Genomic DNA, 16,129 nt, shown 5'->3' on the forward strand with positions numbered 1-16,129 from the left:
TTGTTTACGGAATAATCTTTGTTTTCTTTTTGAAATTTTGGAGGACAGTTATTTTCACGAATTTTAATTCGATGATTTTAATGACGAAAAACAAATGTTAAAATACACATGTTTATTTTCCATAGCCAGATCAATTTAATAAATGAAATCATAGTATTACTATATAAAATTCGTCCAGCAAAAAATATACCGCACAGTATTATCTGCGAATATCACATACACGATAGTATCTCTTATCGCACTTCAGTCCATTAATCAAGCACACAAAATACGACAACAAAACCTTACATTAATTAAATCTTACTTGCAAATTTCATTGTGTAAAACGTGGAAATTACATGTCGTTAAAATGATATGATATACAATACATTAACGTTATGTTTGGTCTTCGGTCAACACACAACATGTTAATGACATTGTTGTATAAACGTATTCTGTTTCATAGATAGATTTTTAGATGTTCTTATCGAGGAATATGTCACGTGATTCAGTAAGAAAATAAATATAAGCAGGCAGTTCACAAGCTGGAAATCTATCTGCTTCTAAACAAGAAGGGATATATCGACATGTTGACAGAATCTAAAATAAAACTAAATCAATAAACAAGGACAAATTATGAACGAAAAACAGGTTTTAATGGAGATCCAGGAAAACTTGGTGCGGACTGGAATCTTAGGTGTTCCTGGTAAGATCGGGGATATCTAGTAGATGATGTCACGTTCCTAGTTCAGAATAAGGTTAAAGATAACGGAAACATCAGACAGACTTTCGAGCATCAAGCACTTCCAACTTCATACCGCCAAAGAATATACGACTGTTTGATGTGTCGGGGTGTAGAATAGGGATATTCTGACCAAGAGGTCACAAACCGTCATTAAACTCGAGGCTTTACCGACATATGATATTTATTTTTTATTTCATTTCTCACTAAGATGCCCACAATATACTGCAAATTATGCCATATTACACGAAAACATTATTTTTTATTATGCAATTAATCGTAAAGTTGACATAGAAAATGAATTCATCGTAAGCACATTTGGCAAACAAAGTTTGCCATAGTTTGTTTGCCATAGAAAATTTAATTAAGTTATGAATAGTCAGTGCAAGTAACTATTTGTTCATGTGTGTATAAACTGAATCAGGCGAACAATTGGTAAGGGACATTTCTACGTGCGCTTACCTGTATTGCGTGATTGGTGAGTGTAATACAGAACGGCGAACCTGGGTGTATCGCCCTGAACACACCAGTGCTACACAGGTAGAAATGAGAGATTTTTTTCTATAGGTTCATGATGGCTACCATAAAACTTTCCCGTAAGCTTTCTCAGTTTGTATCTTTCTAAACCATGTAGAGTGAGTGTATCTGTCGATACTTTGATACAGGAGAGCCTATGGAAGAAGGGATGTTGCTATCCAAAAATGAAAAATTCGTAGAAGGGAAAACGAAATCATCAGGCTTATGATACAGATAGGTGGAAAAAGTTCGGTTCACGATCGGTTCCCATTAATCTTTAGAATTGAGTACAACATAGACAAATAAATTATGTCAAAAGAAATTAATTAATCGGTGTTGGGTTTGATAGAGGAAATATGCATAAACCAGATCAAATCCATCGTTGCACGTATATGGAAAATTAAAATAAAAGATACAACAATAATAAAAAGACATGCAGCAACTCGCATTATAATCCATATAGTCTTAAAGATATGAAAAACGACTTTATGAGGTTCGTATAAGGTCAATGTATAGAAACACAAGAACTAAGTATCCTGCCATATTCATTGTTTTATCTCAATGTATCATTGTGTCTAATGTAAAAATAGAAGTATTAAAGTTATGAATCCTGAGAACATTTACATACAGGTAACAATATAAGGTATTGTTTATAACCTTCGATTGGCTTATTAGCTTTTGTTCTCTTTAAACGTTAAGTATTCATCTATCTGCTATACGCTTTGTATCTGTATGAAAGATTTGCATTCAGTATTTGTATGTGAAAACATTATACGATCAAACATTAGATCGATATCGTCATACTCCTTCGGTGGTGGTGGTGGAAATGGTGATTATCGACGACTCGGTGGTAGTGAAACAGATAGTTACCGATTAACAGATAAAATAGCGAAGGAAAGTTAAAGTATACCTAGGCATAATGATGTAAACGGTGGAAACATCTTCGCATTAGTTATAAATCTGTAGAATTCGTATCGATTTAAGTGACAATTTCTTATTTTCAGTAAAAAAAAGCAAACTATGTAATCATGACCAAATTGTCAAAAATTATTAGTGTCCAACTAAGCAATAAACAAGAGATCCTCCTGGCCAGAATCACTCACTCTGATGCGGTTAATTTTAAACAAGTACATGTTTTATTCCCATTTCTTAAACTGAGTCTTGTTGTGAATACAATTCCTCGCAATAACGATTTTTTAATCTGTTCATTTTCTTTTTTTAAATAGATAGACCTTTGTTTGATGATTATGTCTAAAACTACCCTATCACTTTCAGAGCATATATAATTACGTTGGTCCCTTTCAACAATTTCCCTGCAAACCTCGTTTTGTACATAATGTGCTCTCGTTAAATCCATTTCTAGTTCTCTTTTAGATTTTCTTGACATGTCCTTATTTTCTTGTTTCAATTGGTTTGTAAAATCCAATTAATCCTGTTACATCTTATTGTATGACAAATTGAGTTTCTAACTTATACATGTATTCTAACAAAGCTTTTGTACAAAACGATCGTTTTTAATTATAATACATAAATAGTCTATGTTGTTGTTAACATTTACAATGAAAATATAAAGTTGTATCTCTCATAAATTATGTGGCATTAAAGCTGAATTGACCCGTAAAGTGTGTGTTGCTGGTTCATAAACCGATAACGTCAAGAACGCATTGCAGCAATTTTATCTCACAAATGACAGGACAGGAAGTTAAGTTAAAATGGACATCGGAAGTACAGCTGTTGGATGTAATTAGTACGTATCAAAAGAATGTTTGTATCATGGAACAACTTAAAAGTGATATAACTATGAGAAGAGGAATCATTTACGTGGACACCAGCAGTGTCTTCTATCTGCAGTCTCGAAGATTGTACAAAAAACACACAAGAGAATAGAATTTTTCAATACAAATTTAAACTTCGATACAGCATAGTCAAATATTAAATAACACTCTTTCGTCCTAGGACTCGTCAGTGATGTTTAGGGCGTGAAGTTTGACACCCAGAGGGCAACCGGGGAATGAAGTAACAGTTTACAATCAATATTTTTCTTAAGATATTGAAATACATGCTGATAGTGTCACTGATCTGACGATAGGGATTCAAAGTCCTTCCGTTCCGGTTTGTGACCGTCCGTGTCCCGGATCTGTAACAAAATAATTTCCGTAAATCTTAATGTTCGACGGCCGTAATGAATCATTTAGCAAGTAAAAGTTAATTGTTAAAAAAACATGCCTGGTATGAAATACGTCAATTTCTGGAAGGCACAACTATTGTTATATTTGAAGTGCATTTTTCTTTCATGAAAAACAATTGCCCTCAAAAGTCCATTACACTCAGAATACATACTTCAAACGATATGACGTAAAATGCCATTAAACAAATGCCCCTTTGTTGTGTAGAACATCGATCCATCGTCATCAACGAAACATTGTTATTGTCCTAGGGTCATAATAAAACTACATAAATATGTTTGTTTGGCAGTAAAATTTTGTGATGTTGCATATCGATTTTATAAAAGCAATGTTTATGGTGGTAAATGTTGACGCACGTCCGTCAGTCGCATTATTTAGACAACATAGGTACCTAATGGAGTCGCACTGAGATAATGGTTTACATATGCTATAAAAATGTTTGACGACAGAAATGCTACAAATGGCCACTTATTGCACACAACGGATGTGGTGCTGTATTTCTGTTGTCAGAATGGAGACATCTCTACCGATGGCTGTTTACATCATCACAATCGGGCCCAGGTGTGTATTCAGAAGGGAATTCATCAAAATAAAACAGGAATAGAACCAGATATAAAAGGTTTATAATTACACATTTTGTGTCGCATTTTTTCTTATAAGTTTGTAAACCAACTATTGCCTCGGGCCTTTTTATTTATTCGATAACACGGATCTACGTTTGAACAAAACGATACGTCATAAGCATAGAAATAGAATATTTTTCAATGATGTGACATGAGCATCGTAAAACTTCTTCATAATTTCCATCACTCTGCATCTTTTGAAACCCTGTGTTATGAGTTTGCCTCTCACTTGACGATTTCTTTCACCATATCGTGATCATGGGAACAGGCCCTTGAATATTGAATCAACTGTAACATGTTAACACGACAGATTTGGGATGCAAGAATGTTGTTTTCTAGATGAAAAATTCACAATAGGAAAAATGAAATCATCACGCTTACAGCTTGTTGGAAAGCTGTCCACGTTGACAATATTTTTTATACGCATTTATATGATTGAATCAATTTAACCCTAACCCTAACAACCCCCCCCCCCCCACACACACACACACACACACCTACCTCTCACCATACCCGAGATTTTCCTATTTTATCATATGTTATTGGAATAAGGTTTGGATGATAGATCACACCTATTCCGACGTTTCCATTTTCAAACACAATCTACAATACCATACAAAATGAATGTACAGGAAACTCCGCCTCGCCATGACAAAAAAACAAGTTCAACGTGATAACAATGTAATAACAAGCGACTGTTTTCGTCATTCTATGTGTTACATGCCTCGACATAAATTTATTATTGTGAAGTGCAATTTGTCGAGATTCTGTTTCAAATAATACCAAATAAGATAAGAATGTTGTGTAGAGAAAAGACTTTTTAATATTTCTGAAAATAAATTCCTCCAAGTGAAAAAGAGGTGTTAAGCAACACAATGTCGCGTATCTTTATGTTAAGCACTTTTTACGAAATGCTTGTCAACTGTTTACAAAAGATATAATGACCTGTAGACTCTATTTTCCTAACATTTCCTACGTTTACGTTATTAGTACATGATTAGGGATGGGCCATGTTTCTGCTCCTTTTTGCAATAACTAAACGATAACATATCTATCAGCAGAGCTTTAAAGAAATCCACCAACGACAACATAAAACTGCAGTTCTGATTTATAAATGCCGACACAGTATGGATGAAGGCAATACAAGTAGAACTCTGCTCCACCATTGAGTTCTAGATAGAATCTAGCCAACTTGTGTAAATCAGACCCGACTTCATCAACGACAACACCAGGCATACTGACGAGTATCAAACACAGCAACTATTGTTTCCAATAAAGAAATATATAATTACACCTCCCGAAACTTGTATTGAATGTTTATTCATGTTATCATTTCTATCATGATAATCACTTCACCTGTGTTTGAGTAAAATTACAACAAAGACAACAAAGGAATAAATACATCCAGTAATGTCACTTTATTAGAAAAAGAATAACCACTTTATATAAACAAATTAACACAATTTAATCTTAATTTTGTAAAGTCAACTGTTTACAAGCCACAGGACTATGATGATGTTACTACTAGTAATCCAACACCAAGACTTGTTATCCAACAAAGGAATTAAATATTGTAATATAAGTCTACGTCCCCAATTCCAAATGCGTCTCTTCTAACTGGAGATGGATTAATATAAGTTGTCAAACTTGTTTCCAAATCCAATTTCAATTGTTATTTGATGTTACTATGTACCTTGTAAACAGAAAAAATTAAATAAGATAAATTTTACATTAACGTTTCATCCCCGAAGCTATCTATTGTAAGTTTCTCTGTAAGATGCCAACACGTTTTGAAAAAAAAATCATGTCGACAGCAGATGTTGTTTGAGTAGGTATAAGACTACTTAGCGATGGAAACTTTTACATGTGTGATATTTGTATGTCCGTCCCGTCCTCGATATCAAAAATTCCACTTCTTACGTAAGCAATATCGCAAGACTGTTACCACGATTTAAAGGTTTCTGCTGCTGTTTGCCTGATTTCTTTGATCAACATTTGAGTCCATTTGAAGGTTAAGAGATCGTATATCTGAATTCGTGCCATAAAACTCGATATCATTTCCTGTCACACAAAGCGTTCTGCTTTCTTTGAGTACATAGTGTTTAAAGGCCACTTAAATTTCCCAATTGTGTTTAAAGAAGGCTACAGTCTGATCTATACAAGCCTTTTAGCCTCGTTTCATCTGTCAACACATCCTTTCATGTAGTCAAGGCTAATAATTTGATCGGACGGGCAAAACATTTCTGTTTCAGAACACTATATTTACACTGTTTATGTAATGGGTCTGTACACATTTTTATAAGTGCATAAATGCATATTTCATGTACAGAATTGTTAACTATAAACATCTATTACAAAATGCAAGTGATGTTAAGATATACAAAGACAAACTATGATTTACCGCTGGCTTTTCATAGTTACCCTGACAAAAAAGGCCAAGGATCGAAGTTAAAAATGTTTGTGTTCATTAGCATGTCACTCATATTCCGAGTGTGACCTTGAAACACACGTCGCTTTAAGATACTAGGGACTTTTGTAAAGCCAAATAAAACGGGACGTAAGATAACTTATTTTGATACAAATGGTGATTTAAAACTTATATATATATAGAAGTTATAAAAATAGCAAACGGGTCATTTAAGTCCATGTAGAGTAATGTAGGTGATACTATTGGATTAAATGCCAAATAGAATACTTTTTTTAGATCAGCCCAGTTACAAGTACACAGTCACAACTCATTTTCGTATCTGTCATCTATGTGTCTATATATTGTGAACAGTTATGGTCACAATCGCAATTTTCTCTAAACAAAGTCGATCTAGATTCCATGATCGACAAACCAAAACAATCACGAACACGTAGCCAAATCCTTTCACTACTGAATAAAAAAGGTTTGTTTTGGCTAATTAACTGGGTGTAACTTTAAAATCAGCAGACAAGAACGTTATTTACGACTGTACAATGCACATAGTGATAATAGCGTTGTAATGATTACCTCCCTTACACCGCTAACAAACATTATAATGTTAAATATAGCCAATGTAATTCGTGGTTTTCATTGGTAGATAAAATTAGTAACATTTACGTTAGGTATTTAAAGACGGTGAACCATAAGGTACGGTGTGTAGAAAGAGAAGACACACCTAAACGGTAGGTTGTGTATATCTGTGTTGTTATAACTTGATATAATATAACTAAGTCGCTACACATCCTAAGTTTAGGTTATATGATAGCATGTACTAAACCAGATCATATTCTTGGATTAATACTTAATATTAGAATGTCGCCAATATAAAACTTGTTATTGTAGTTAACATTTATTTTTTTAAAAATATGGATACATGTTTACATTTTCAATTTGCAGTAATCGTATGTATCTAGGTGTGATGACTGCTTTCTCCCCGTGCAAGATTTTCAAATAATGAAAGATTACTCAAGGTTTACAGTTCGCCGTGAGATGGCCCATGAAAATGTTAAATAACTGGGGAACAAGCATCCCTCATCAAAGAGAGACATGATACATAATCCTAGAATAGAGGTTCTTTCTTTAAAAGTAATAACTTTATGTAATCGATGTTCTTGGATAACCAAAACGCAAGTTATTTGGATTGACCAAAATTTACACAGCTGTAGTCGTCGATGAAGCAGAAGACACTTACTCTTACGGAACACTTGGGTTTATTCCCCTTGACCTTTTTCAGCGTGTTAACCAACATGTGCTAGCTAGTTCCCTTCGCAGGTACGGTTACACATTAGCGTTATACTTTATCTACACACTCCTACATCATTTAATAGTTAAATTTATTAATTTTCCCTAATTAACTTTTGCTAAACCTACATTCGGACTACGTAACAGCAGAATAACTTCTGTTGAATCTAGTTCTGGGTCAACACATAAACCGACTAGTAGTACGTTTTCAATCATTGCCGAATGCATCCTCTATAATTTACCCTAATTTTTATTTGCTTTTTGTCAGAAGTTTTTCTTGATTTATAACAGTGTATTTGGTGTTATTTGTTATCAGGTTAGTATCATTCATGGTGACCCACCTGAAGCTTGTTGCTGTTGGGGACGGTGGAGTCGGTAAAAGTTGTCTGCTTATTGCAAACGCAACTGGACACTTTCCTCATGCGTACGTACCGACCGTGTTTGGAAGCTGGGTAATGGACCTTCGTTTGAAAGAGAAGGATTATAGGTTAGCCTTGTGGGATACCGCCGGTCAGGTAACAATAAAGCTCTTTCTAAGGTCTGGGACTTACATTGCACTTAATTCATAAGATACGCGCGCTTATGTCATTAGCTGTATTGCTATTATTTTCGATTCCGAGAAAATATTATTACATTAAGCTTCTACTTGTGTGTTAATAGTTAGTTATAGTGTGTGAGGGTGTGTGTGATGGTGTGTGTATGTGTGTGAGAGAGAGAGAGAGAGAGAGAGAGAGAGAGAGAGAGAGAGAGAGAGAGAGAGAGAGAGAGTGTGTGTGTGTGTGTGTGTGTGTGTGTGTGTGTGTGTGTGTGTGTGTGTGTGGTGTGTGTGTGTGTGTGTGTGTGTGTGTGGGGGGGGGGGGTGGGTGGGTGTGTGTGGGTGTGTGTGTGTGTGTGTGTGTGTGTGTGTGTGTGTGTGTGTGTGTGAGGGTGTGTGGGTGAGGGTGTGAGAGGGAGAGAGAGAGTGTGTGTGTTCTTTTAGTCATTATTAGGTGTAAGTCATAGTGGTAAGACACTATGACATCTCTTGGTTTTTGGTTCACATGTTTACCATCACTATAAATCATCATTTATTAAATTGCATTGATGCCATACTGTATATTTCCGTAAGAATAGATCGCATCGTCATTACATATTCACTATTCACGTTATACTATGTATTGTTCTTTCTACTATTTTTTATGTTACACTAGAATACCATTAGCAATGCAATAACTCTTTAATATTATGTAGAGTTACAATTGTTGTCAGTCACACAACCAAGACCAAATCATTAGTGTCCGCTACTTGTTTTTATGCATTTATTTGTCATGATAGCGTAATATTTGTCCCCAATTAGGAATGCATCATTGATTAGAATAATCTGTCTGGCAATGAACGGTGACTTCTTTCCACAGGAAGACTACGACAGACTGAGGCCGCTATCCTACCCAGGAAGTGACATTGTCTTCATCTGTTTTTCTGTGAACAACAGAGATTCTTTTGAGAACATCAGAGAAAAATGGATCCCAGAACTTCACCTCCATTGCCCAAATGTGCCTAAAGTACTTGTGGCTTGTAAAACAGGTCAGTTGATGACACCGAAAATGATCAGCCAAAACCAGTGTCGATAAGAGTTGCTGTAATACCCATCATAAGTATAACTCGCTTAGAATTGTTACTCGAGAGTTTAGTTGCATGTTGATCTCTTGATCAGTGATGAATTAAAAAAGAGAGATTACAGACTTCTTGAAATTTTTTGACAGATCTACGTCATACGGGCACTGGGGATTACGTAACATATGCTGAAGGTTCAAAGGTCGCCAAAGACTTAGGACTGCGGTATCAAGAAACCAGTGCTTTGAATCGAGAAGGACTGACATCATGTTTTAGCAGAGCGGTACGACATCAAGATTCAGATAAATCAGAGACTAAAACAGCCCACATACACTTCAAATCAAAGAAAAATAATAACTTGAATAAGGTTTTGTTTTTATTACTGACAGTCATGATAACACATGTTCTAAGTAAACATTATATGTTTGAAATATCACAATTTATCTACATTTGTTTTAATACTTCAACCTTTTTTTTCTCTAGATCACAGAGGCTACTGAAGGATTGGCAGTACGACGTAGAAAGAAAGAGCGGTTAAGGTTTTTTAAGAGAACGTTAAAGGAAATTCCAAGCCCTCCAAACATGCCACCCACAGGTATGAAATAGAGGCTATTTCATAGTGCCATCAGTAATAACAGATATATTTCGCAATGTTTTTCTCTTGTTTTGTGATCAGTTTTTACCATTCTAAGAGCTTGTGTTTCTGAGATGTGTGTATGGGATGACAATCAACCGATCGATCACGCTTTATTTACTTTTACATTAACAACTTACTATTTTTGTTTGATGGAGGTCATATATGGTACCTATCATACTAGTTAACAAAATGTTGTCCAACAGACCTATGTAATATCAATGAGAACGATAATGAATTATGAAAAACGATGCGTTTTTTTCCGATTTGAGGTTTTATCGATATAAAGTTAAGTCTAAAAGTCGCCAGCGTGATCATTTACATCAACCCAAATGCTAAACACGTACTGCGAATTTCCTGTGTTGAAGTGTTTCATACGTTGCAGAAAAAGCCCCTTGGATTGATATAGCAACGTCCCGATTCGCTGACGACTGGCGAGGGATGCTGGAGAAACCCATACACTCTGACGTAACATTCATTTTAGGAGAAGGAAAACCACTAGCCGCACATAAGCTAGTGATGTGTTGTTCTTCTTCATTCTTCTGTCAGGTCTTGGGGATGACACCGTTATATAAGGTACTGTTGTAACTGTATCTAGTAATTTTCCCTGGATCTGTAACATCATGACGAAATAATCATTAAGATTCAATAAGCATGGAGATAATCTTTCCAAAAAAAGTAACGAAACGGTTATCACATTACAAGGTTTCGAGGACATTAGTATGGTATGTGTAGTCATCGTGGTTTCAAGTCGACTTAACTACTATATTGTATTTTGTAAAGAAAATAATAATAAAAAGAAAAAAGAGAACAAAGAAAAAATGAAAATCTCAAGCTTTTATTTTTTAACTTTTTTGTGACATAATTTGGTTTCTTTTACAGTCTAGCAAAACGAGAAGCGTCGCTAACTTGCATTCCTTTTCACACGAGGCTATGAATGCCGGTCGTATCGAAGGTATTTCTAAAATATCGGAGGAGATAATCCAGGTCAAAGGTCAACGGCGGCGCCACACAACAATTAAGCTGAATTCTAATATAAAGCAAACAACGTTTACTAGTGTCCTTGAATTTCTATATACAGGTAATAGCATCATTTATCAAAGTTCTGAACGTTAAATTATCATTCGATTACACGATAATTACCAGAAGCTAAAAGACAATTTTAAAAAAAACGCACATGATCGCTTGATAATGGATATTGTTTTAGATTGTCGTAACACCGTCAAATGACGAGTCTTATTTACCACGTCGATGTTTTCCTATGCTTTTTATACCAGCGATACATTTCAGTTGTCTTATTGTCTACTGATAGTATACTATAATGTTCTGTTGTATTGGTAGTAGTTTTAATGTTCTTTGTAAATACATCTGAGTTACATTAATAATGGCTTTTTCCTAAGAGGTTCCTTTTGCAATACATTCCCCAGTAGAACATACGAGAGATTTCTACATCTTGCACCTCTGACAAGGCAGGACAATTGTAAGCTATTAAATTCACCTTGTTTTTTGCATCAGATTATGTATTTCCAACGTTTTTGTAAGTCGCCATTCAAGTGTATGTTTATGTACATTTTTGTAGGAATTCCAAATCTGCTAAGAAACCACAGGGACATCAACCTACAGGACCTGAATGACATCATAACAGTATCGAGGATTTTCAAATTGACGAGACTCGGCGAGATCTGCCAGAATTATGTAATGGAGCATGATTTTTTGAATCCAAGCATTGGATCCTTTCTGAATGATGAAACAGGACAAAAGATGAAAGAACTTTATTTCAACAATCCAGAGCATGCTGATGTTGTATTTAATGTTCAAGGTAACAAATAATTTGCGTTCTGTCACCGAAATGTTTTATGACTGCGTAATTATAAAAAGACGAACCTTGGACGTTGTAATAGATGTAGGTAATCAAAACCACTTCATTTTACACTGATTCCGTTATCAGGGAAATGTCCGCAGTATCCACTGGATGTCTTGGTATACATAAAATAAATGTAGAAAAAATGCGTATGATATCATTGTTACGAGACATGCTACATGTAAGGACATTTCTAAACCTTGTTGCTACTACTATACAATGATATTGTTAAGATGTTTCCATACCCTGTTCCTGTGATTAGAAATGATCATTCTGGTAATTACAATGTCGGAGGTAGCGTTGTAATTACTAGATATGGAGTGTCTATTTTAGCGTTTAGGTTCCATACGAATATGCCAGTTCTTCAGCTATCGACAAAACTATGATATGTGTTGAAATAATCTTTGTTTATGTTCCAGGTCAGACAATCTATGCTCACAGAGTCGTCCTGTGTGCACGCTGTGGTGTCCTAGCAACCATGTTCCGGGATCAATTACGAGGGGAGATAGAGGTAGTAATGAAGGTAATCTAAATTAGCCATTCAGAATGTCTCACAGTGGTATCTGGTTGATTTAGTGGTGTCCCAATGATATAGTGATGTCCTAGTGATGTCCCATTGATATAGTGATGTCCCATTGATATAGTGGTGTCCCATTGATACAGTGATGTCCCATTGATATAGTGATGTCCCATTGATATAATGATGTCCCATTGATGCCCCATTGATATCGTGATGTCCCATTGATATAGTGGTGTCCCATTGATACAGTGATGTTCCATTGATGCCCCATTGATATAGTAATGTCCCATTGATATAGTGATGCCCCATTGATATAGTGATGTCCCATTGATACAGTGATGTCCCATTGATATAGTGATGTCCCAATGATATAGTGATGTCCTAGTGATGTCCCATTGATATAGTGGTGTCCCATTGATACAGTGATGTCCCATTGAAATAGTTATGTCCCATTGATATAGTGATGTCCCATTGATATAGTGGTGTCCCATTAATATAGTGGTGTCCCATTGATGTCCCATTGATATAGTGATGTTCCATTGATATAGTGATGTTCCATTGATATAGTGGTGTCCCATTGATATAGTGGTGTCCCATGGTGTCCCATTGATGTCCCATTGATAGAGTGACGTCCCATTGATATAGAGATGTTCCGTTAATATAGTGATGTCCCATTGATATAGTGGTGTCCTATTGATACAGTGATGCCCCATTGAAATAGTTATGTCCCATTGATATAGTGATGTCCCATTGATATAGTGGTGTCCCATTAATATAGTGGTGTCCCATTGATAAAGTGATGTCCCATTGATATAGTGATGTTCCATTGATATAGTGGTGTCCCATTGATATAGTGGTGTCCCATGGTGTCCCATTGATGTCCCATTGATAGAGTGACGTCCCATTGATATAGTGATGTCCCATTTATATTGTGGTGTTCCATTGATATAGTGGTGTCCCATTGATATAGTGGTGTCCCATGGTGTCCCATTGATGTCCCATTGATAGAGTGACGTCCCATTGATATAGAGATGTTCCGTTAATATAGTGATGTCCCATTGATATAGTGATGTCCCATTGATATAGTGGTGTCCCATTGATATAGTGGTGTCCCATTGATATATTGATGTCCCATTGATATAGTGATGTCCCATTGATGTCCCATTGAGATAGTGATGTCCCATTGATGTAGTGATGTCCTAGTGATGTAGTGATGTCCCATTGATACAATGATGTCCCATTGATATAGTTGTGTCCCATTGATATAGTGATGTTCCATTGATATACTGATGTCCCATTGATATAGTGATGTCCTAGTGATGTAGTGATGTCCCATTGATACAATGATGTCCCATTGATATAGTGATGTCCCATGGATATAGTGATGTCATATGATGAAGACTTATATCGAATATCTATCTTTTTCGGGGGATTCAGCGAAACTTTCCATTTTCACGACAGGAATCATGGGGATGGGCGACTTTAGTCAGTTATATATCGCAAATCATGCATTTCAAGCAGCATCGTTAAGGTGTTTGACCTTTATCGGAATTCCTTTTTCTTACAGGTAGATATCCCTGCCACATCCGCGGAGGGTTTCCTAGCCTTTTTGGAATACTTGTACACTGATCACGCGCCTATAGAAGAAGTCGATGTCTTAGGTCTCATTGTTCTAGCAGATATGTACGACCAGAAACGTCTCATAAATATGTGTGAACTGTATATTACAAAACAAGTCGAGAGAAGTGTCACAAAGCAAATAAAGCATGCTAACATTGACGTCATAGGAGTCCTATTAGCATCACAGGTATGTCGACTATCACCGTCGTATGGGCGGTTTATCAAATTAAAGTAATCACACGCGCTGTTAATAAGACGATCTTCGTGATCCCGTGATGGAGACTTCTAATATATTTACGTATTCAAAAGACGGTACACTTACCTCTAATCATAATTATAAGTACAAAATGCGTGTTTTGACTATACCTTATTGTTGCCTTGGGAAGACCGAATGTTTTACCTTATGATATATGTGTTAATATTATTATTTCATGTTTACAGGTATACAATGCCCACCAGTTGACCGCGTGGTGCTTACATTTCATATCCAGTAACTATACAGCGTTCAAACACAGGTCGGATTTCTACCAGCTCAAGGGAGATAACTTGGAATTAGTGACAAAAAACCAGTGGCCCCCGGTTTCTTATCTCAAACAAATTGCAGAATATCAAATTGAATGGACAGGAAATGACGTAGAATGCTCATTGATGTGATATATATATGTGTGTGTGTGTGTTTGTGTGTGTGTTGTGTGTGTGTGTGTGTGTGTGTGTGTGTGTGTGTGTGTGTGTGTGTGTGTGTGTGTGTGTGTGTGTGAAAAAAAAAAAAATAACAAACAAACAAACTTTGTTGTCTAAAAGATGAAACCAGCCACCGCACACTAATGGTTTTGTTGTAAAATGATATTGTTTTAGACAACATATCCAGATCAAATATTTGAAAAAGAAGGAAAACAGAATCCTACGCATAAGTACTGGTAACATCATATATTAAAACGCTACTAGAATCAAAGTGTCACTGTGCATTATATAAGTACTATTAATCATCAGCTTTTATCCAATGACCAGTTGATACCGTTTTATTGGAAACCACATAACCTGATTCCGGCCATTCAGTATATGTAAACATTTATAATATTATAATATTATTGCAAATGTGGTGAATTCTTCGTGCCAAGTAAATATAGAAAAAAGTTAAAACACTGAAAAACATTTGATATAAAACATAAGCGCTTTCATTTCTTCTTCAGATGTTTTACATAATTACTAAATATCTATATACATATAGTTTGTTTTGTTACTGAATTGATGATATTGATACATATATATGTGTTTGTTATTTGTGTAGAATTTCTATATCTTATATGGGGAAATAATGATACATTTCACTAAATGAAGTGGAATTAAGTTGTCACCCATCGCTGAAGCACTAAGCATGAATCCGGACTTGTACAAGTCTACATGTACTCAAATCTACTGTACCGCTGCAATTAAAGTGTTTGTGAAGTAAATGGAAGTATATCATCAAAACTATAGTAGGTGTAGTTTTATTTTGGGGTATTTAATTCGATTTCGTAAAGAAATATAATATTGTCGCGAGACTGATTTTCATGGGTGGAATAAAGATACTATAGTAAACAAATTCTATGTCACCGCAAAAGATTCCCCAAAAATGACGGTGGTCAACAACAACGAATGATTTTATCGGTCGGTAGTGTTAAAATATTGCGAATCTCCCCGAGTCAACTCAAAAGTAATTGATGATCGGTTCAAAGGTATGAAAGTTACACAGCCAGTGAATCCCTTTGTCAAATCGACGGTGAATGACCACGGCTTAACGTGTCGCAAAAAGATTTATAAGAATGTGTAAGCAATCAATAGCTGGAAGTAACAAAATTTCTTCACAGGTGCTTATCAACAACATAAGAAAACGTAACGAAATTTGACCTATCCTCCATGAAAATCACGTTACCTGGCAAGGACGATAACTCTGTTTGCATTTCAAAGGGCAAATATTCCCCGCTATGCAAACTTTTACTTAAAATTTAAATGCCATTCAACATATAAGGAATTATCTTAAATTTAATTCTTTTATATCTAAAGCCTAGATAAAGAAATAGTTGCCACCAGGTTTGTCATTTTAAGATAATTAATTAATATAAGAGTGCTCTTTCGGACCACAAGGCGATATTGCCTTGACTTCGTT

The 16,129-nt window shown here is 35.5% G+C and overlaps 1 protein-coding gene across 1 annotated transcript; it reads left to right on the forward strand.

Moving 5' to 3' along the window:
- Positions 1-8,084: 8,084 nt before the first annotated feature.
- Positions 8,085-14,637, forward strand: LOC132556815 (rho-related protein racA-like). The gene is made up of 10 exons (XM_060221260.1): positions 8,085-8,293; positions 9,110-9,318; positions 9,498-9,631; positions 9,832-9,943; positions 10,368-10,558; positions 10,865-11,063; positions 11,562-11,801; positions 12,263-12,366; positions 13,931-14,170; positions 14,425-14,637. Exons 1-10 carry the CDS (start codon positions 8,085-8,087, stop codon positions 14,635-14,637), a joined length of 1,851 nt encoding a protein of 616 aa, XP_060077243.1.
- The last annotated feature ends 1,492 nt before the right edge of the window (positions 14,638-16,129 follow it).

Source organism: Ylistrum balloti, unplaced genomic scaffold, assembly GCF_031769215.1.
Source record: "Ylistrum balloti isolate Yb309-2 unplaced genomic scaffold, AGI_CSIRO_Ybal_v1 Utg370590, whole genome shotgun sequence".
Classification (NCBI taxonomy): domain Eukaryota; kingdom Metazoa; phylum Mollusca; class Bivalvia; order Pectinida; family Pectinidae; genus Ylistrum; species Ylistrum balloti.

Bases quoted from the DNA above. Each gene is read 5' to 3' on its own strand.
- LOC132556815 (XM_060221260.1), top strand. From the start codon at position 8,085: ATGGTGACCCACCTGAAGCTTGTTGCTGTTGGGGACGGTGGAGTCGGT. The intron at 9,632-9,831 runs GTACGACATCAA...TTTTTTCTCTAG, and splicing joins CATCATGTTTTAGCAGAGCG to ATCACAGAGGCTACTGAAGG. The intron at 9,944-10,367 runs GTATGAAATAGA...CATACGTTGCAG, and splicing joins TCCAAACATGCCACCCACAG to AAAAAGCCCCTTGGATTGAT.